The sequence below is a fragment of the Kogia breviceps genome, chromosome 1 (genome assembly GCF_026419965.1).
Source record: "Kogia breviceps isolate mKogBre1 chromosome 1, mKogBre1 haplotype 1, whole genome shotgun sequence".
Taxonomy (NCBI): domain Eukaryota; kingdom Metazoa; phylum Chordata; class Mammalia; order Artiodactyla; family Physeteridae; genus Kogia; species Kogia breviceps.
The window spans coordinates 145,848,617-145,872,584 of record NC_081310.1 but is presented as its reverse complement, the minus strand read 5'-3'; the positions used below and the strand labels follow the sequence as shown (position 1 = coordinate 145,872,584).

Here is a 23,968-nt window from a genome sequence, read left to right as displayed (position 1 = left end):
AATGAACTTAAAATGTTAGGGTCCCTGTGATGAGCTGTGAAATGATAAAAAAAATGTTAGCACCTTTTTCGATTATCAAGTGAAATGATTTTGATGCAGATTTTAATTTTACGTGTATATATAAAGGCTAATAATTCATTATTTTTAACTGAGTTTAAGTTTTTGTAACAAAAATTACTAGGTTAAGTGGTGGTTATTCAGGATTTCCATTTAATGTTCTGCCATATGAGCTGTTTACTTCATAGGGCTCAACCTTTGCAAAGTCCCTACTAGCTAGAAATCCTTCAAATGGGGAAATATGTTAGTCGTGCTTAAAGATAAGTATTAGTGTTGTCTTAAGTTAGTCATGATTTTCTACTATTGCTATTCTTGCTCTCTACATTACAAATCACTAATAGTTTATCATTGTCAGGTGAGTTTTTCAGTGTACAGTGAAATATACTCACATAAGTTGTATGTGGGGTCTATAATATTACAATAACAAGAATTTAAGATATGCATCTTAGTTCCAGTGTGAATCACCGTGCTTTATTGCTAAAGCAGACACTTAAATACTGCCCCAAATTTGCTTGTACCTTGATATTTCATGATCTCTTATCTCTTGGAAAGTGAGGATGAACTGAGCTAGGTGAGTTTGGGGTTCTTCTGTCCTACTTAAGTGGTTCAGGACTTTTAAAATGTTTGAGAAACAATAATTGAATTTAATTCTCTTACTTTATGAAAAAGGAAACTGAAGGCCAAAGGGACTAAATGGCCAAACACATACGACCAGTTAGAGCCTGTTCTTTTTCTTTCAGAATAGGCAGTGGAAGTTGTATCAGAACACTGGTAAATTTAATTTAGCTCTTCTCTTTCACTGAGTTGTTCAGAATGTTTTTCTTAGGTTTAATTTAGTTTATTTTTAATTCAGGTGCAAACTGGAACATACAGTGCTGGATGAAAGAGGACTTGAAATTATTCATCTGTTATATGGAGTCATTATTTAAGAGTCCTTTCAAGAATTATGACCTTAAGGTCCATCTTTTATATCTTCTGTAAGTACCAAATAAATAAATTTGGACATTTCCCTGACACAAGTTTTTTTGAAATGCAAGAGCTTCCATATACAGAAGCAGATTATGAAAGCTCTTCTATCTCTGCATTTCCTTTTATATCAATGTACATTTCTGTATTTTTTATACAACCTTCTCCATTAGGTTTCCTCTTTTCTCCTCATGTTGGTTCAGATAGCAAAGCATTGCAGATATGGATGGGCATATATTCTCAAAGAAGCATGAACTCAATTCAGTAGTCTTAGATATTTGAATGGAGAAGGGGAAATAGTTTATATTTCTTTTCTGGTGGATTTTTCTCTCATATTTGATCTTTTTATTATCTTAAAAATGTCACTGCTTTTTATTTATTTGTGCTAGGTAGAAAGCCATGATGGTGCTTTCAAACAGCCATACACTTATGATTCTAACAGCTAATATGTCATTCAAGTTTTCTAATAATTCCAATGATAATACATACCATTTCTATTTGAATTTTAACTCTTTAAAATTCATTCTCATTTGTTCTTTTATTTGATGCTTAAGGAGAATGTCACTCACCTCCCTCAGTTCTGCAGTTATTGAGGTCATATAATTAAGGGGCAGTGTGCTAGAAACTGTCCATATAAAGATGAATAGAGACAGAAAGTAGAATGATGGCTACCAGGGACTAGGGGAGGGGTAATGAAGGGTTCTTGTTTAAATGGGTTCAGAGTTTCAGTTTGGGGAGATGAAAAAAGTTCTGAAGTTGAATGGTAGGGATTGTTACCCAACAATGTGAATGTACTTAATGTCATGAACTGTACACTTAAAATGGTAAATGTTATGTTATGTATATTTTACCACAGTAAAAAAATTTTAAAGAAACAAAGATGTCAAGAAAAAGATGTATTCATAGACTTTACTAAATGTGTATTTTACCTCAACTTTTTAAAATAACTGCAATGGTTGGTTTATGTATTTATTCTCACTGTTTTGCCGTATGTTGTTCTATGTATTTTTAGACTATATTGTTGGGTGGATCTATGTTCTTAGTTGTTACATCTTCTTGATGTATTTTCCCATTAACCTTTATACAACATTCTCCTTTGTTTTGTATCTTGCCTTTAGTTTAAAAAATATATTTTGTCTTATATATTTTTTAAAAAAGAATAGTTATGATCTCTGCTCTTGAGCCACTCACAGGCTAGTGGTTGGGACAGATGTGTACAAATATGTATCAAAATTACTGATGTGCACTTGGTAGGAACATGAAGGTGTGGGAGCACAAGACTGGTGTGAGAGCCTTATGTGGGGATGTCTAGAGCACTGGTGGCAAGAGGAGTGAAGGTTTCCCAAGGAAGGAGACAGCTAAGTTGAAACTTCAGGAATGAATACGAGCTAATAACAAAAATATGTGGGCAGGTAGCATTGAGAAGCATATCAACAGCACCTGGAAATATTTTAGAAATTTAAATTTGATAACTCCATCCCAGAACTAGAATCAGAAATTTTGGGGATGAGGCCCTTCAATCTGTATTTTATCAAGCCCTTTAGATGAATTTGATGGAACTAAAATTTGAAAATTTCTGGTGTAAAGGTAAAAAGACAAATTTTAGAAGAAAATTGGCATAGCTGCTACCATCCTCATTATGTACTGATTATCAGACTGTAGTTAATATTTATAACTTATGTTAGACTGCTGGACTAATTTTTTTTTTTGGCCTCACTGCGAGGCTTATGGAATCTTAGTTCCCCACCAAGGGATTGAACCCGGGTCCCCGGCAGTGAAAGTGCTGAGTCCTAACCACTGGACCTCCAGGGAATTCCCTGGACTAATTCTTAAAGTCACCCCACAGGAGTAGCCCAGATAGGGTGCCCCTGCTGTCACATCTGGACATTGAGTGTCGCTGTGATGATTTCCACCTCTAATGCTGGTCACTAGATGAATCTAGAAGCCCCTGCTAGCCCCTGCTGCTTTAATGAGTGCAATTCTCATTAGGGCCAGTGTCTTGAATGGGAGTATCTGATTGGGTGAGAATGTGCCATAGCTGCTAGTGTTTCAGCCTAACAGAAGAGTAGATTTCTCAGGCAGATGCTGGGCAGCCAGGTAGATAAATGTCCACAACAGAATGACTAGGCTATAAATCTCTAGAGGCCCAAGGAGCCTAGCTGAAGTAGTAAAGTGGGAAGGTGGAGGAGTAATGGGAAATGCGCAGCCAAAGGTGAACATGTAAAGGATGGGAAAGAATGAGCTTGTTTCTAGTCTATAGAAAATGACCCAGCAGGGAGAGAAAAATTGAAGATGTGGTAGAAGGGGACCCATTGAAGATACATGACAGAGAGTGAATGGTTGAATAGGCAAGTTCAAGAAAAAGAGCACAGATGTAGGGTTGGTCTTAAAATGAAGGAGGCTCACCTCAACTTCTGAGTATTGAGAGAAGAAAGGAAGCACTATGGTGGATGAGGATATATTTGACGTCTGTGCAGAAAGTTTCCTGCTTTATTAACCAAGACAGATTTTAGCTCAGAGAAAAGAATTCCTTTGCAATGTAGTACATTTTTGTGATAACCTGAATACTTTGGGTGATGATTAAAATCTCACTAGGTGCCTATTCAAGAGAATTTCAAATATTATCAGTGGGCTAGGGTAATGTGCTCAGTTTTAAAGCTCTGTGACTATGTGTAAGGATTTATATTTTATAATTTTTATAATGTATAGGCCATAGTTATGTCTGAGGTCTGCATTTTCTGAAAAAGATATTATATATGGCTATGTCAGAACATGACAAAATTGCATAGTAAATTAGCTACAGCTGCAAATTTGAACTTCAGTCAGCTAAGTAGTCATTGGTCTGTTCATCTAAATGGTAAGACCCAGAAAAATGAGAAAATTATGATAAACTAAATAGATTTTTCAACTTGCTCATATGATGAATTTAGTAGATTCTTTTGACCTGCTTTTATCTGAACTCAGGTTTCTAAAAATATTAATACAGGAAAACCTAATTGCATGCAATTTGAGAAGAATTTTCTTTTTTTTTTCCTTGCCACTTTCATTGTTCTCTCCATTGTATGATTTGGTTAGTTTTACCAATTGTCACATACTATTTCCACCTTGAATTCTATTTTTATGTGCATCTTTGGGCAATATATCTCCAAAAATTTAAATAAGACTCTTCAGATCAGGAGGAAGAGCTGGCCAATATAACAAATGAAACCTCTGTGGAAGAGGAAATCCATAAGGATGGTTACTATAGAAAAGGTTTTTTATCAAAATCACCTCCCCAAGACATTAGAGAATTCATGAGAGAAGTCTTTCAAATGCTTCCATGTGTAAGTAAGTATGTATTTAAAAGGAACTAAAACCTAATGTTTATAAGGGATTTAAAGCCCTATAAATATGTCCCTTAAGGGAAAGAGCTTTGTTTAAGCTCAGATATTAATGTTTGTCAGAGAAACTGAAGGAGAGATACCATACAAATGTGTTATTTTTGAATTTTCTCTTAGACCTGGAAGGAAATCCTCTTCTTCCTTTGTGGGGTGTCTATGTGTACATCAGACATTGAGCTGAGTGTAGAACAGTGTTAAACAACTCAGACTGAACGCTTGCCTTCTTGGAGCTGATAGTAAAGACAAAGAACATAACAAAGTTTGAAAATGCTGTGATGTAATAAATACGGGGACTTTCAGAAACATATGCTAGAAGTATCTGCCTAGATTATAAGGGAGCAGAGAAGAATGAGCCAGAGAGAGTGAAGAGCATTTGCAAAGGAACACAGTCACATATAGGCATTTGAGGACTTGAAAAGTTCTGTGGTTGGGAAGCTGGGGAATGATGAGAAATCAAGGTGGATGAATAAGCAAGGGTCGTCCAGGAAGTTTGGACTTTTGTAACTGCTAATACCTAGTTTACTTTGTCTCTTCACTATCACTGTTGTCAGCATTCTTGGTGATTTCAGCATCAACCTGGATGATCTTCAATTTCTTGAAAGCTTTACTTTTACTCTTCTCTTTTTCACCCAACCTAGTTTACCCAATCTCACGGATCTTGTCATTGCTGATAAGCTTGCTCTTTCTCTAATCTCAGTTTCAAGGATCCCACTCTTCGACCATCTCTCCCCCTACCGGTCATGTCAGGCCTATTCCCTCTGTCACCTCAACCTCAGGAGTAAATCTCCATGCCCCTTGGCTCTGCCCTCTGAGTCACCTTCCCTTTTTTATGAAAGGTTACACATCTCTGCATCTGAGTAGTTTTCTCAGCATGCTTCCGGTTGGCACAATTTTGGGAATCCAGTGGCTTTGTTTCATTTTGTACTCCTTCAGTCTAAGCTGGCAGTGTTTCTGCTGCTGTAATTCTCTCACAAGATCACACAGCCTCCTGGGAATCTTACTGGGGTTCACTCCATTAGATAAAAGCCCGCAGGTCTCTTAGAAATAAGCTCTTCTCTGCCTTCTCTTTGATCTTTGCTTAGAAGCCATTTCAAACATCCTTAGCCATCTGGAGAGGCTGGGAATTTTACAACTCTCAAGTACTAGTTCCTTTGTTTAACTGCCCTTTTGTCAATGAATATCTTTCCTCTTGAAACAGTAAGGAACCAAGAGGCACTTTCAGCACTTGCTTGGAGATCTCCTGAAATAGATCAGTAGGCACATTCTACACTGTCCACAGAACTGCAGATGTATTACTTAGCTTTCGACCACTATGTAAGAAAGATTCCCTTTCCTCCAGTTTCCAATATCATGTTCCTCACTTCCTTTCGTGTCTCACTGGCAGTGTCCTCAAACTGTAGATTTCTACTAACAGTCTGTTCAAGGTGTTTTAGGCTTTATCCATGATGCCTCTCCAAATACTTCCAGCCTCTGTCCATCACCTAGCTCCAAAGCCACACCCACATTTTTAGGTATTTGTTATGGCAGCATCCCACTTCCAGGTACCAATATCTTCCTTGGCTATCTATGCCATATAATAAATTACCCAAAATTTAGTGGCTTAAAACAATAATCATTCATCATTTCACAGTTTCTGAGGGTCAGGAATCTAGGTGCAGCTTAGCTGGGACATCTGCCTTAAGGTCTTTCACAAGGTTGCAATGCAGATGTCAGGTAGGAGTGCAGTTATTTCAAGGTTCAACTTCAGGAGGATCTGTTTCCAAGCTCACTCTCTAGGCTTCCAAGTTCCTCATGGGCCACTAGACAGAAAGCCTTAGTTTCTCCCAGGCTGTGACTGGAGGCCTTCTTCAGTTCTTTGTCCTGTGTATTCTCCATAGAACACCTTACAACATGGCAGCTGGCTTCCCTTAGAGAGAGCCAAAGAGACTCGCTGATGACCTTGTTTTTGATTTTCACTGGGAAAGCAGGAGGGGGAGGGGATGGGTTCAAGTTCTTGCTTTTCTCACCAAAATCTACCAGCCTGCTCATGTCAGTGCCTATGCAGTTTCCTTGTTTTCTTTAATTGCTGATGAATTCTCTGGGTTTCAATCTAAAATGAACGCTTTCTTCTGTGTTTTGAGTCCCATCCCCTGTTGTCACTCAAGGACTTTGTTCCAGCAATTATCCCCTCTCTCTCCTGCATCATCAAGTTTTCCTCTCAGCTGATACACATGCTGCAGTAACTCCCATTTAAAACATAGATTTCCTTGATCACACATTTCCATCAAGTAATCACCTCATTTCACTACTCCCTTTAAAGAAAACCAAGTTTTGAACTATGTGAATACATATCTTCAGAAGTTAATATAAAAAGTCAGCAAAAGTAACTTCTGGCCATGAGGGAATAGTAAGTTCTGGGATTACTCTTCTGTCATAAACAACTAGAAAAGTCGATAAAAGTAGAAAACATCTATTTTCAGATATTGGACAAAGGCAGAACAGAACGTGATTCCTGAGAGGAGGAAACAAAGTAAGTTCTATTTTACTCAGGTTTTCCGGGCTGGAGGCAATTTCCAGGAGATGGCACAAGGCTGGGGAACTCAAGCAGAGCCCAGCAATATTGCTGAATTGATGAGACAGAGAGAAGAGTTCAGAGGGTAAAAGGGGGCTTGATTCATAGGGCAGGGTACCTGAAGCAGGAAGGCACACAGGAATTAGCACTGAGGTCCCCTTGATTCTTTGGCTGAATACCCATCTGTCTATGATCTTGGGCAAGAAAACTTCTAGGAAGAGAACAACTACCAGGGCTGTAATCTAAGCAATTCCCAGAGGTCACACAGGGCCAGGAATAATGAAAGTTTCCAAGAGGGAAACTTGGAGAGACCTTGTTGAATATCACTGACATTCAGTAGAAACCCCATAATAGCCACACTTTAAAAGGAGGGCCAGATTAGCTCTAGAGTCAAGGCTATTCTATACTCCCCCCAAAAGAGCTTAAAAGAAGCTTAAAAGGTTCACACTTAAGTCACTCAAGTAACTTAACTGATTGCCAGAACAAAATCCAACATTCTTTAAGGCAAAACAACATAATCCAACACTTAATTGTAATATTCACAATGTCTGGCATCCAGTAAAAAGTGGTACATATATGAAGGAAGAGGAAAACATAACCCCCAAAGAAAAAATAGACAATAGAAGCAGACCCAGAAATGGCAGAGATAATAGAATTAGCAGACAGTTAGTTTTAGCATGCTCCACATGCTCAAGGACATAAAGGAAAACATAAACATAATGAGGAGAGAAATTGACAATATAAAAAAGAACAACTGAAATTTTTAGAGAAGATGCAAAGATGCAAACAAAAGATTATTTGTAAACAAACGTGCTCAATGTTAATTGAGACATTTTAGGCATAGTGTTGTTTAATTAAGAAACAGTGTGTGCAGACCACAGTGCCAGGCTCTGTGAGAAGCACACTTTCCATTCTTTCTCTCTTACCTTTTTTCTTTCCTTCCCCCTCCTTTTTTCCTCCTCTCTCGCTCCCTTCCTTCCTTCCTTCCTTTCTTCCTTCCTATCAAGATGGACTCATGGATTATTTTATTTTGTGAGCTATATTTAGTTACTATCATTATTTATTTTATTGCTCACACTGTCCCATATTTGGCAGTGGGTGCTTATGTAAATTGGCCTCTGTGTCCTTTTGATGTGTTAGATCTTTTTTTTTTAAAAAATAGGACTCCTTACTTTCTAGAACTACAAGATGTTTCAGGTTGATTTTATACTTTTCCTGCTCTGACACTGGAATCAGCCATTTTTCCAAGGAGCCCAGATTCCTTTCTGTTGGAGAATGATGTTTACAAAGTGGTATCGGTGGGCTAGATGCTCACTGTTACTTGGGTGGTATTGTTTCTAGGCCCACTCAGCTACAGAGTTAGTTATATGTATGCATGCACACAGTACACACATAATGTGTATATATAATACTCACAAGTCTATATTTTTGTATCTCTGTATATACACATATTAAAAGCATATTAAAATCCAAAGAATGTTGGATTTTGTTCTGGCAATACTAATGTCTCTTGTTGTAGTTCAAAACCACAGGATCTATCCTAGCCTTTCTTTTCTTCCTTTTTTTTGTAACTCCTTTTTCTAGCAGTGAGAAATCTTGCTTCCCTTTCCAACAATATATTACCTAGTTGCTCAGTCCTAGAATACACACAAAGTAGTCTTGGAATAGCTAAGCCATATCACCATAGAAAACAAATAGCATAACTAGAGTGCAATGTTTGTTTAGACTTATTTTGCCTTTGCGAAAATTCTGTGTTCTGAAGTTAATTAGGATATCCCCTCCCCTTCCACCTCAGGTGGTTGTATTGTTAACTTGATGTACATTTAGGTCTATTTGTTTTTGTTTGCATTCCTTTTTTATTTTCTTTCTTTTTTCTTCCTCCCTCTCATCCTTGTTGATTTTCCATTTATTTGGTGATATTGTACATCTGATGAGTACTTTGTGTTTTACAGAATGCTTCTTAAATTTGTCTCCTTGTTGAAATACATCTAAGTCAACTTCTCACCTGGGCCTGATTCATGAGGTCTGGGCTGGATTTGCATTTCTATCAATTTCCAGATGATGCTGATATTACTGGCTTGGGGACCATACTTTGAGAACCGCTGGTCTATGAAACTTATTAAAAACAGATTCCTTGGCCCCAGACTTACTGAATTCTCCATGGAGGGTCCAGGAATCTATTATGATGAGACTAGTCTGGGACACTAACCTGTTCTTTGAAATTACTTGGGATTGGTAAACTAGATTTTGGGGAGTAACATTTGTATAGGTTACCAGTCTGAAATTTAAAATGTGACTTGATTAAATTATACACAAAGCTAATGCTAAATTTTCCAATTCATGTTTATTGGTTTGCCCACTATGTTTTGCTCTCAGTTTATGTCACAATCAAGAACACTCATTTGATGTTATTCCTATAATAATTTAGTATAGATCTTTGCTTAGAGAAGCATTAATATATTGATAGAAAAATTTTTTGGGAACAAGTAATTTGATCAAAGGTCAGATGATGGAATGGGCTTTCTATAAACCATTTGTGGCTAAAGATGAAATTTCAATACTAATTATATATCTAATTTTTGAGTAGAAATATTGCCCAAATTGTGAAATTTGCAAAGAAGCCAAATTTAAAATTTATTTGACCATTTTTTTTCACTTGCAAGTAAAGTTTACTCACATATAGAGAAATTAAATAAATAGTGGCACTGAATTTGTGTGTGTGTTGGCAACACATAAAATATTTTGCTGCATAAACATTTTTCAAGAATTTCAGAAATTCTTAAGTTTTGGTTATTTTAAGCCAGTGTATCTCTTTCTTATTTTAAAAATTTGATCATCATTTTAACTTATACTACTTAAAATTTTTGATGGTTTAAAAGTAGTATTATCAAAATTTTAAAGTATCATTTGATGTTCATAAATACTTAAAACTTTAAAAAATCTTTTGAAAGGTAATAGAAGTTCTTATGCTGACTGGCAAGTAACAAGGCTGGTGTATTCCAGGTTTCACACAAACTTGGAAAAACTTCTGCTGTCATAAATATGAGAAATATTTAATGTTTTCCTCAAGGAAAACATAATTTGAAATAATTCTGTAATTCTCTAATATTCTGATTTATAGAAATATTAACATAATTCAGATTATAATTATTCTTTAGTTTTGGCCATTAAAGTCTTTATCAATCCCCTAAATAAAATGACAATGGTAAAAGTGAAACTTATCTTGTAATGATAAGACAGCTTGTAATGATAAGACAGCTTGGGTGTAATGAAACGAGCACTGAACGTGGAAGCATGAGACTTAAGATGAATTCCAGGTCTATGTTCTCTCCGAGCTTCCCTGCTGGCGCAGTGGTTGAGAGTCCGCCTGCCGATGCGGGGGACGCGGGTTCGTGTCCCGGTCTGGGAAGATCCCACATGCCACAGAGAGGCTGGGCCCGTGAGCCATGGCCACTGAGCCTGCGCATCCGGAGCTTGTGCTCCGCGACGGGAGAGGCCACAACAGTGAGAGGCCCACGTACCGCAAAAAAAGAAAAAAGATAATATTAGTTCCCTCATGAACTAATAAGGTGGTTTGAAAAATTGAATTAGTGATCCTCAAGGTGTTTCGTGTACATTGCAAATATGTTATGTAATGAAATTTGATGATATATTTAATGTGGTTTCCTTATTTTTGTGTCTTTTGCCCATCAAATACCAACCTGTAGGGAGTACAAAATGTTTTTGGCCTATAGCTGGGATTAAAAAATTTTTTCTTAAAAATTTAGAGAGTAAATATTTTAGACTTTGCCCACCATACTGTCTCTATCACAACCTTGTAGTCACAATTAATATGTAAATGAATGAGCACGACTGTGTTTATGGACCCTGAAATTTGAATTTCATATAATTTACATGAATCGTGGAATATTCTTCCTCTTTTCTTTGTATTGTTTTAAACCATTGATTAATGTAAGAAGTCCTTCTAAAAATGGGTGTTATTTGGGCTGCAGGTTTCTCACCCCTGTTTAGAGCATTTGAAAACTGGGTTTAGGTTCATTCTTAGACTTTCATGATCAGGTTATCTGTTGGAGTGGTTTGGGAAATTACTGAATGGAGTTTGTTCTTTTAAAAAAAACACAAATTATGAAATACTACATATATGTTGTATATATACATACTATATAATATATAATCATTGTATACAGTCATTATTATGAATATGTATATTTGCATATATTTAAATTGTAAAGAAAATGAAAATAGATTGATTAAATAGAACACAACAGTGAAGTGGTAGAGAAACCAGAGTTAATTTCATTGGTAATCAGCTGTATTCTACAAATGTCCACTGTATTTAGAAAAAGATGGCATTGGTGAGACCATGTAAAGTAAGACAGTGTAATTCTAACTTTTCTTTTTGTTTTAAAAGAGAAAAATATCACCAGAATTTCCTATCCTTTAAAAAATATTACTGGAGCATATGTGTCTTGTTTTCTGTTCAGTTCTATTTGTGGCTTAAAATTTGGTACTTCTTCAGTCAAAGCATAATACAAGCTGCAAGCATATTTCTGACATAAATACCACAATTCATTTAATTTGTTCCATACTCTTCTGATAAAAGCTTTTATTTTAATATTTGAAAAACACATAAAAGCCATGGCGTGATATTTTTTAAAATAACATTTCATTGGATTTGTTTAAAGATTTAGATAAAGTTGAAAGTGCTAAGTCATTCCACCTCCAATTCAAAATGGAATTTCATGGGTGTGTAGCCCTTTAAAGTTTTAAAAAATACTTTTATGTAATTGTCTTTTATATTCACAACAACTTTATAAAGACAGATGGTTCAGGCATTTTCTTTGTTTTACTGTTTAAGGAGACCAAGGCTCACAAAGATGAACTTACTTGTCTATGGTCTTATGGTTCATAAGCAAACAGAAAAACCTGATTTAGGTCTCAATGTTAATTTAGTGTGCTTCTTACAATAACAATATCCTTTCCACAGTGCCCAGGATATTGCTTTGCACATTAAAATGTCTTGTAAATGTTGTTTCCTGATTGATTTTTTTTTAGGACTAAAGGAATACTAAAGTCTAGCTCAGGAAACTTGAAAAATCTATCATAATTCAAAACACTTAATAGTCATGGTGTGTGTATGGAAAGGTTAGGGTCCATTTCTCTCATGTTGTGTTTATATCTGAATACTCATGTATAGGCTAGTTAGCACAGTTTCTAAAGCAACACTTTCTCGACATTGAATTTTTAGTTAGTATATTTATCTCTTACAGCTTTTTCCTCCAAAAGGACTGAGGTCTTTTCTGAAGGCAGTGATCATGCCTAAATATTAATACTCTCTCCCTGTCCCCAGGTTCTTTAAAAAGCATGCAGTGGCTTGGATACGAGGCAGCAGGTGTTTATGGACAGAACTGGGGTAACTCAAGCAAGACAGGGAATATGAGGAATGGATACCCCCCTCTCCTGCAATGAACTTCCACCCTAAAGTCTTCTCATTTATACCAAGGCTTAGACTCTCCATGGGATGAGGCAGATTTAAAAAAAAAACACGAAAAAATCAGAAATAACAACTGTCTGTGTCTTGGTTGCATGCTTTTATTCTCTATTCCTTGAGTTGGGTAACCCTATAAGATAATTAGTTATTTTTTAAAGTTAACTCATTCATTTGTAGGTTTACAGTGATAGGCAAAGTATTGCTTAAAAACTTTTCCTTAGATTTCCTTTTTTTTTTTTTTTTTTTTTTTTTTCTTTCTGTACGCGGACCTCTGACTGCTGTGGCCTCTCCCGTTGTGGAGCACAGGCTCCGGACGCACAGGCTCAGCGGCCATGGCTCACGGGCCCAGCTGCTCCCCGGCACGTGGGATCTTCCCGGACCGGGGCACAAACCCGTGTCCCCTGCATCGGCAGGCGGGCTCTCAACCACTGCGCCGCCAGGGAAGCCCTAGATTTCCTTTTTTTTGTAAACAGCTTTTTTGACATATAAGAATATAAGATAAATTGTACATATTTAGTGTAAACTTGATAAGTTTTGATATATGAAACCACTCATAAAATCTTCACCATAATAAAGAAAATGAATCTGTTGTCAATCACAAAATTTCTTCTTGCCCCTTTGTAATCCCACCCTCTACTCCTACCTGTGGTAAGCTACCACCAGCCCCACCTTCCATCCCCCCACTGTCCCCAGGCAATGACTGATCTGCCCCTTTCTGTAACCACAGGTTTCCTTGCATTTTCTAGAATTTTATATAAATGGATTCCTACAGAACTTTTGTCTTGCTTTCACATGGCATGATTATTTTGAGATTCATTAATGCTGTGTGAACCTACTGGCAGTCGATTCCTTTTCATTACTGAGTAGCATTCCATTATATGAATATACCACAGTTTGTTTGTCTACTCACCTACTGATAGATAAATGAGTTGTTTACAGGTTTTGGCTCTTACAAAGAAAGCTGCTACAATTTTCTGTACTTGTTTGTGGACAGATCTCTGTAAGGATATATGCTTTTATTTCTCCTGGATGAATACCTGGGAATGGAATATGTAAATTATATAGTAGGTGTATGTTTAACAACTTAAGAAATTGCGAAACTGTTTTCCAAAGTTGTATCATTTTACATTCCTACCAGCAGTGTATTAGAGTTCCAGTTCCTGCATACCTCTTCAATATGTGATATGATGAATCTTTTCAATTTTGACCATTCTAATATGTGGATAGTAGTATTTCATTGGGGTTTTAATTTGCATTTCCTGAATAACTAGTGATTTGGGGCTTCTTTTCACATGCTTCTTTTCATTCTATGTATTCTGTGGAGAAGTGACTGTTGACATTTTGGCCTATTTTTAATTGGATTTTTAATATTATTGAGTTTTGAAAGTTCTTTATATTATCTGGATTCAAGTCCTTTATTAGAGAGATGACTGGCGAATGTATTCTCTCAGTCTATGGCTTGTCTTTTGTTATTTTTTATCTTTCACAGTGTCTTTTTTTTTTTTTTTTTTTTTGGTGTACTCAGGCCTCTCACCGCTGTGACCTCTCCCATTGTGGAGCACAGGCTCCAGACGTGCAGGCCCAGCGGCCACGGCCCACAGGCCCAGCTGCTCTGCGGCATCCCCCTGGACTGGGGCACAAACCCATGTCCCCCGCATCAGCAGGCGGACTCTCAACCACTGTGCCACCAGGGAAGCCCCACATTGTTTTTTGAAGAACAGAAGTTTTCAATCTTGATAGAAGTCCAATTATCAATCTGTTCTTTTTCTTTTTTAACATCTTTATTGGAGTATAATTGTTTTACAGTGGTATGTTAGTTTCTACTTTATAACAATATCAATTTGTTCTTTTATGGATCATGCTTTTGTGTTGCATCTAAGAAATTCTTATCTAAACCAAGGCCACAAAATTTTTTTCCCATATTCTCTTCTAAAAGATTCATAGCTTGAGACTTGACATTTGGATCCATTTTGAATTAATTTTTAGATCTGGTGGGAGGTATGGATTAAAGTTGCTTTTTGGGGTGGGGAGCATGTAGATATCCCACTGTTCCAGCACAATTTATTGAAAAGATTACTTTTTCTCCACAGAACTGCTTGTACTTTTGTAGAAAATTGATTGTACATATAGGTACTGGTCTCTCTTCTGTTCCATTAATCTATTTTTCTATCTTTACACTCATACTCCATTGGCTGATTATCGTAGCTTATTAGCTGTAACTTCTTGTTTTATTACTTTAGTGGTGGCTTTAGGATTTAGAATATCGGTCTTTGACTTATTATAGTCGAACTGATATTATACCTCTAGCTGCTGTTACACCACTTTGTGTATAGTAGAACATTACAACTGTGTACTTACAGATCTCCCCCTTCCCCAAGTTTGGTAGTAATGTCATACATTTTACTTCTACCTATGTCATAAACCCAACACTACACGGTTATTATTTTTGCTTTAATCAGTCAATAAATATCTACCCTTTTAGTTAAATTTCATTTATTTGTGTGGAACCAGACTTCTATCTACTATCATTTTCTTTTTGCCTGAAGGACTTCCTTTAGCATTTTTTATAATGCAGGTCTGATGATAATGAGTTATTTCCATTTTGGCATGTCTGAAAAAGGCTTTATTGCATGTTTATTTTAAAAGATATTTTTACTGCATATAGGGTTTAGGATCACAATTTTTCTTCCCTTTCAGTACTTCACTGTCTTCTTGTTTATATTATTTCTGATGGCTAACCTGCTTTAACCCATCTTTGTACCCTTGTTATAATGCATCTTTTCCCCCAGATGCTCTTTAAGCTGAGTGTGCAGAATAGCTGCCCTCAATTTGGATATTGTGTCCTACATTTTAAATATATCCAGTGTTTTCACGTGTGTGTTAATATTTAGCTCTTCTTTTTCCATATAGGCTTGAAGTATTAGAAGAGTCACCTCTGCTCCCCCAGAAAAGCAGTTTTCAGATGGTTCAGTGCAACTGCAGTGTTCATGAATGTTGTGAATGTCATGTGCCCGTGCCAACAGTCAAAATCAATTACACCCTTCTTATGTATTTGAAAATCACATCTGGTGGAGTAATTTTTCACTCACCTCCAATGTCAGTTCAGCCCATTAATGTTGGTAAGTTGTGCATAAAAAAGATAATAGATATCAACATCAGTCATACAAACAGGTTGAAGATTGCTTACAAAATTTTTCACTAGCTTATCTTGTTTCAACCAACACTCTAAAGATGGTAAGTGTAGTTCTAGGGAGTATTAAAAGCAGCTTCTGGAATGATTTAACAACAGTATAGATATCTCTGCAATAGTAACTTAAATTCTTTTTGAAAACAGTTTGATTTCTTTAAATCCTGGATCCATCTAATGGATATTTATTTCTTGGTTATTACTTTTTCACATCTCGGATAACTATTTCTGAAAATAATTGAAAGCTTGTTTTTACCTGAATTTATGCCTTCAGTAAGCATTTCTTAGAGGCTCATGGGTGTCAGCCACTGACCTAGGAGCTGGGGAAACAATGGTGAATGCCTCACAGAACAGGGGCAGACAGTAGTGGGCAGAGAGAAACAGTAAAAACGTAAACAAATAATTTGCTGTACAAATCTGACCTTAAGAAAAACTCAAATAATAGGCAAAGGCCCATATTTTCAGTGCAAAGATTCCCCCAATTTATTTGATCAACTGGAATGTATAATTACATATATTCAGTGTATTCAGTTATTCAGTGTGAATAATATAGGCGAATGTTAACAAACTATTTAATTTATTAACTCAGTTTTGTATGTGTATGTTAAATTATATATTACATATGTTACATAATTTAACGGTGTTACTCTTTTACATTTACATTTCCTGAAACGATTGTATACAAACTCTTTATATGCATCTCTGCATCATTGTTTTTGATATCACTAGAGCCACTTTTCCAAGTATCTGACACACTTTCCCACACAGCTTTACCTTCACTTCTGTCTAAGTTACTGAGGAAATAGCACTTTTTGAATCTGCATATGACATCATATTTAACATTAGGACTTTTAAATAACTTGTCCTCTAGGGATATATTTGTGATCTCCACAACATAATTACAATTATATCCAAGGAATTCAGTCATGACGTTATACCACAGGGAAAAATACAAAATCTATAAAGTATCATCATTTTCTCTTTTTAAAACCAGTTCTATCAGGTGATTTTTAGAAATATTCAGAGCCAGCATTGAATTAAATTGTTTTTAAAAGTAAAGTAGTTAAGAGAAGTTGCTGTGATAGACTTTATAAGAACCTTAAAAATGATTTTGTCTTATTTCGGATAATTTTGGGGAAAAAAATCTTTCCTCGTATTGGGGTATATGTGATAATATCTAAAAAAGTGCTATGAAAGAAATAAGAGAAGTTGTGTGCTGGAGAATGTCAGGTATAGGGGCTATTATTTCAGTTATAGATGTCCTCTTTTAGGAGATAGCATTTAAGCTGAAAGAAAAAGAGATAGCCATGCAAAAACAAAAGGTGCTCCAAGCAGGAAGAATAGCACTCACAAAATTCCTGGGATGGAATGAGCTTGGAAGTTGAAAGAACCAAATACAAGACTCTTTTGCTTGGAGTGAATGAAGTAGGAGAATATTTAGAGATGTGGTTAGAGAGTCATCTGGCTCCAGGTCATACCATAAACCAGGGTTACAACTTTTGGATTTTATTCTAATTGCAATGGAGGCTTTTGAACCAGGAGAGTGATATGATCAAGGGTGTGTGTGTGTGTGTGTGTGTGTGTGTGTGTGCATGTGTGTGTGTGTAAGCATGCATATGTTTAAAATTTATGCTGCATGTGAAGAAGGAAATTGATGAGGAAGGATAGTTGCAAGAGTAGAAGCAGAGGAATCAGATAGGAAGCGAAGTAAAGAAATGATCAGGCTTGGGATCTATTTAGGAGATGGTGCTGACTGAAAGTTCTAGTGGATTGGGTATGAAGTGTGAAGGACAGAGAGGAATCAAGGATAATAGTTAGGCTTGGACCTGGGTGGTACCAGAATAGTGGTACCAGATGCTGAGATGGGGATATTAGAGAGGATTAGGTGTGTGACATGTTGTGTTTGAGATACTTATTAGAAACGGAAGAGATGTTGAGTACGTAGTTGGATATATGAGCCTGGAGTTCAGGGGAGATATATATTTGGGAGTCTCTAGCATACAGATGTGTATGGGATTGTATGAGATCACGTATTTAGAGTTCAGTGAGAGAAAGACTGAGGGGTGATCAGAGAGAAAAAAGGAGTGAGGAGTAAAGGAGTGTGGTGGCCTGGAAGTCAAGTGAAAAATGTATTTCAGCTACTCACAGAACAAGCAGTAGGAATGCTGCTGAGAGATGGAGTAAAATGAATCAGACAGTTGACATTGGATTTGGCAAAGGGTAGTGACCTTGGTAAGAGTAGTTTCAGTGGACTAGCGAGAAGGAAGACCTGATCAGAATAGGTTGCTCAGGAAAATGGGAAGCAAAGTGGAGAAAGTGAGTATGCCAGCTCTTTGGAGGAATTTTCCTCTGAAAGAAGCAGGTAGATGGGGTCTGGGACTGAGTACATAGGGGGACCAGGGAAAGACTTATTTTTAGATTTCTAATTTGAAGACATATATGTATGCAAATAGGAAATGTAAAATAGTTTATAATTTTATGATTTCACTTCTGTTTGGTGTCTTTCTTTTCTGTCTTATTGATCACAAGAACTCAGTGAATTTCACCTGTTGTTCCTGGACTTTAGAGTTTAGATATCCCTGCTTTAAAGTAACTAAAATTTGATTTGTAATATGTCACAGAAAGTAAAAACTTCATTAATTTTGACTCAAGGAAAAGAAAAAAAACTATGACTAAATTCATGAAAATATGGAATGTGTAAAGAATCTGCCATTTTATTTCTTGAAAATAAAAGTCAGTAAATATTTCAATGTAATGGTGATTTCTGTGCTCATGAGCAATTCCTGTTAATCATAAAAATCTTGAAAGCATAGAGATGCACAAAGAAGAAAAATTATTTTATTCATTTATTATCTACTATTTTGGCATTTATTTCTATTTTAATATGTATTTATAAATATCCTTTAATTTGTAAATTTTAATAAATCAGGAACCCAAGTATAGATGTTGTTTAAACTTTTAAAACTAACAGTATTAAACATTTTCAATATTCTTCTCTAATATGATTTTTAAAGGCTGTATAGATTTCCCTTAAAGGGATGAATCATTATTTATTCAATCAATCCTTTATTGTAATATGTTTGTGTTGTTTCTACAAATCATTTAAAGGTTATATTCTATGTTTAAAGCCACACACACACAAATCTCCATGTATGAATATACACAAATGCATAGGTGTACATAAAAACACATATACACGTGAACTCAGAAATTATAAACTGAGTTAAATACCCCATTAGGATAAGAAACTCTATCCCCATTTCTGGTGACAAGCCAGGGCTTGCTAACGCTGTGTTTACTGCATGTAAACTGTGCATGGTTTGGGCTATTTGAATGGGTATATCTGGATTTGTTGTATTTTAAAAGTAATAAATATACTGAATTTTGCATGCATATTTACATGAATTTGCATGAATATGTGCATTGATTTTTTGCATGCAAAATTTATATGCATTTTCCAAATAGTGCTCTGTAATATACTTTTTCCCCTTATCATTTGCTAAAACGGTGGGTTTTGTCAGGGGAGCCTTCAAATAAACATGGCAAAATCTAGGTTAAATAAAATAAGGCAGGCTTTTTTACAGCAGGAATTCACATTTATCAAAATAACATCATTTACTGATTTATAGTTTTTATCATGTAGGGAGAAGGAAATGAAGATACATGGATTGCTATAGTAAAGTACAGGAATAGAACCAATATTTTGGTTCTGTAAGTAGCCTTTGAATAAAGACACTTTAGTTGAAAGAATAGGATATGCTAAAAACTCATTTTGACTTCACTTTATGATTATCATGAAAATTACATGACTTAAAAGTGTTCTTTTTTTTTTTAAGTGAAGCCTGATCCACCATTAGGTTTGTGTATGAAAATCACAGATACTGGTAATTTAAAGATTTCTTGGTCCAGCTCAACATTGGTACCATTTCAACTTCAATATCAAGTGAAATATTCAGAGAACTCTACAAAAAAAATGAGAAAAGTAAGTATATTTCAGTAAATAAAAGGAAAAGTTGAGAAGCAATTAAGGAAAGGTGAGACCCCCCTCCAAATCCCATACAGAACACCTCTGCATACCAAAAGTGCATACTGCTTCTGGTGAAGAATCAGTCATAATTTAATATCAGACCATTGGCTTTCATTCAAGAGCAGCATAAGAAATGAGCATATATACAGCATGTCTGCATCTTCCACAAAATGATTTTAGAAAAATTGTTTGATGTTACTATCTCTTACATGTAGATCCATGTTCTATTTTGAGGAGCATGACAAATTCCTCCCAGAATTTACTGCGAGGAAAAGTTTCTTTTCCAGAAGTTTATGTATATTAGATTAATTCTCTCTCACTCTCTCTTCTTCTCACCCTCCCTCTCATTAACACCACACACACACACACACACGCACAACTAATGGCTACAAGAAGTCCAGATACAGAATTATTGAATTCATAATTATAATATTTTCACCTAAAGACCTTCTCTGGTTTCTGATTTTACATGTCATCCTTATTTTTTCTTATTGCTCAGTGTATTTGTTTACATGCAGTACAAACATGTATAGTGTGTCAAATCCTTTTTTCATTCTTTCAGTAAGTATTGAGCGCCTACTAGGTGCCAAGAACTCAGGATACATTGTGTAGTAGAACAGGATGAGGGGAGCTAGGGAATGCTCATGGGTGGGGGTGGGTTGAAATATTAAATGGAGGTAAGGGAAGCTCTCCTTGAGAAGGTGATATTTGAGCAGGGATTTGAAGGAAGTGGTGATGTAGATATCTGGGAGAATTGGAGTCTAAATAAGGAAAATAGGGCTTCCCTGGTGGCGCAGTGGTTGAGAATCCGCCTGCCGATGCAGGGGACACGGGTTCGTGCCCCGGTCCGGGAAGATACCACGTGCCGCGGAGCGGCTGGGCCCGTGAGCCATGGCCGCTGAGCCTGCGCGTCCGGAGCCTGTGCTTCGCAACGGGAGAGGCCACAACAGTGAGAGGCCCGCATACCACAAAAAAAAAAAAAAATAAAAAAAAATAAGGAAAATAGCAATTCAGAGGCCCTAAGCTGGATGAGAAGCTGGAGACCAGGGTGGTGAGTGAAGGCAATAGTATTAGTGGATGATCAAAGAGGGGGAGGGGAGGAGGAGGTCATAAAGAGCCTTGTGGGCCATGCAAAGACTTGGGCACTTTAATTTGTGAAACAAATTGTCATCTAATTTAGAGGTAAAAACCTGTCTTTTTAGATATGGGCTAATTTTTTAAGACTTTATATTCATAAAGAACAGAATGGGAATCCAGTGTCATGTATGGAAAAAGCAGTTGAGGCTTCTCTGGGCTTTTGGTTTCTCATCTGTAAAATGGAGATAATAGGATTTTAACTACAGGTGATCTGAAATTGTTTAATGCATTTCTGATGCTTTTCGCCATTTTTAGTCTGTGGTGCTCCACAGTCTAATGAGCCAGGGAGTTCAATATCTTTGGAGTACATCATTAGTTGTTTCATGCAGTTAGGTCTCTTAGATATTTTGATTCACTATAGCTGATCATCAGCCTTGGGTCCTTAAAATTATTCATGCCCTCCTTCTGTGGCACTTTGCTCTAGGAATGCTTATAGTTCTCTGTCCACCCCTGTGCATCATCTTCTACCATGTATGTTACAGATGTCAGCAGAGGCTTGAAGCTTCCCACTGACTTTAGCTGTATCTCTCAAATTTTGAAAGGTCAATATTCATTATCATTCAGTTAAATGCTGATTATCATTGTGATTTTTTTCCTTGGACTTAAAGACTATTTAAAATTTTATTGACTATTGTCAGTCAGACATTTGTTATTGGGTTATTGATCTCTTTTAAATTCCACTGTGGCCAGCTAACTACTCTGTAAGATTTTAATTCTTTGAGATTAGTTGAGACCTGCTTGTGATCAGTTTTGGTAAAGGTTTCACACCGACCTGATGCTCTCTCTGATGTTTTCAAATAATATTTAACAGGCTGATGAGATTGTCTCAGCTACATCTCTGCTAGTAGACAGTGTGCTTCCTGGGTCTTCATATGAGGTTCAGGTGAGGAGCAAGAGACTGGATGGCCCAGGAATCTGGAGTGACTGGAGCACACCCCTTACCTTTACCACACAAGGTAGGTTTTATAAGAGTCACTTCTACTGACAGGGGACTGTTGTTCCTGAATTTGCCTTTGGCATGTTATATGCATCTTAAATTTTGTGGCAGTAAACCTAAAGGAGGAACACCATATTAACTTTTAATTTAAATTTTGAACAATTAAATTTTTTAACCTGTTAATGAAAACTTGTGTGAGAGCTCCCACATTTATGTGCATCCATAGCAGTATCTTGCAGAATTACTCTTTCTTACCCAAAAGATAGAGTTAATATAATGGTTCCAAATTTACAAATTCAGAACACTACTTGTATTGAAAGTTCCTGAATTTACACGTGAAAACCAGATATATTTATTTGGCATAGATTTTTAAGTATTAAAATTTTATTTGAGTATTCCATATTATATAATTAAGCAATTCTTTTCACTCCAGATGCTTGCTTTTCAGTTTTTACTTTCCATTTTCATATTTTTAAAGGTATCTTTAACATCAGAAAAACTGCAGTTTATTCACAGCTTCCTCGTGGAGTTGAGGTGCAATATTTTACATAGAGGTCCAGGAGTCTAATGGTGCTAGCTCTGGCACAAACCAGGGTGTGACTATATATAGGAAGACAGTTCATGATCCTTTGACTAGTTGTCTGATCTGTCAAATGTGCACAAATTATTCCTACTCAAACTTACTCCGGTTGATTATGAATATATGGAGATAGCAAGTACCATGTAAAACACTCAGCAGATATTCAACACATTTAACTAAATAGGTTTATTTATTGATTACTTACTATTTAAAAAGCACTGATTGTTAAAAAGTAAGTAGCAGTAGTGGTTTAAGAGCCCTGACTTCGGAGTCTGACTGAAGTTTATTACCACTTACTTGGAAAGTTTCTTAAACTCTCTATACCTCGATTTCCTCATCTGTAAAATAAGGACTTTTCATGTGGATAGTTCATAATGCACATAAAGTGCTTACTGCAGTGCTGACCCTTAGTAAGCACTCATGAAATAGTAGATCATAGCTTGTAAATATCATAGCTTGTAAACTGACAAGCTCAATATTCAAAATCTCAAAGACTAATGAAGGTGAGAGATTGACATGATATGTAACTAATTGCTTAGCACAAGTAATATTGTGAGAAGAGCTAAAATAAGTGCTAAGCACCAGGAGGAATTAATTCTCATTGGAAAAGTCAGGAACCTTGAGTGAACAGACTTAGAAGACAGGAATTTCTCATCTCTCTTCCTCAAATAATTATAGGGTATCACGATGTGAGTAATATGATGCTGAAAATTCAACTTTTGTTCTATGTTCAGTTATGTATCATTGATTAATAGGTCTTAATGACCAGCTGTGAAATACGTAGAGAGGAATGAATTAACAACATCAAATTTCAGTGAATGGCCCATGGAGGTTTTTATACAGTGGGATGGGGTGAATGGGTTCTAGGGGTGGGTAGTTTGACAAAGGAAGTAGAGGCAACAGCCTCTGCTCCACTCTGAGTGGCTTGTGACTTGTACCTTTATTTAACTGTCTGGTGAAATGTTTCTCTTCCAGAAGAAAATGGCTTCATTCTTTGCTGTTTTATTTCTTACTTGATCTGAGAACCTACCCTCTCTGAAGAAAAGGGATATTTTAAAAGAATCATAATTGTTTTTAAAGTTTGCTGATATTCAAGTTATATATTCATACCTTCCTAGAATAATGATTCTTAGCAATATTATGTATTCAGTTGGGTGAAGATGAAAATTTGATCCAGAATAATATAACAGCTACTGTGTTACACTTATATAATATTTTGTTTTGGATTGTTCAACTTAGGTTCTTAGACCTTTGGATGGACATATTTTTAGTTCTATTTTGCTTTATGCAAAGCCCTTTTGTACTTCTATTACTTTCCTAGTTCATGTCAATATCTGTAGGATTAAATTTGCTTGGTTTCTTAATATTTTGTATCATGTTTTTATGCTTTCATATGTAATATAATCAGATTTATTAATATATATTATAAAGCACGTACATACACATGTATATGCCCTTCCATAGGCAAATGTTTAGTGTTTTGAGTACACGAAGGTAATAAAGGTATGTTTTGTTGAAAAGAAGCTTTGCCAATTTATTTGCTTGTGCAATATCCAGCAATATTACCATTAACAGCTAGCCTTTTACTTATTCAACACAGGTGTGTCCCTCTAGTGACTGTAGACATCCCAAACAGAAAAACCTGAAAATAAGTG

General features: G+C 36.1%; 1 protein-coding gene across 5 annotated transcripts in view; it reads left to right on the top strand.

Moving 5' to 3' along the window:
- Positions 1 to 23,968, top strand: part of LEPR (leptin receptor) — a 94,296-nt gene that overhangs the window by 33,615 nt on the left and 36,713 nt on the right. For all 5 annotated transcript variants that reach the window (XM_067006460.1, XM_067006456.1, XM_067006477.1 and 2 more), the window contains 4 exons: positions 911 to 1,034; positions 15,356 to 15,564; positions 19,469 to 19,614; positions 21,608 to 21,752. In XM_067006460.1, the coding sequence (XP_066862561.1) occupies positions 911 to 1,034; positions 15,356 to 15,564; positions 19,469 to 19,614; positions 21,608 to 21,752 (624 nt within the window). The remainder of the gene's footprint in view (positions 1 to 910; positions 1,035 to 15,355; positions 15,565 to 19,468; positions 19,615 to 21,607; positions 21,753 to 23,968) is intronic.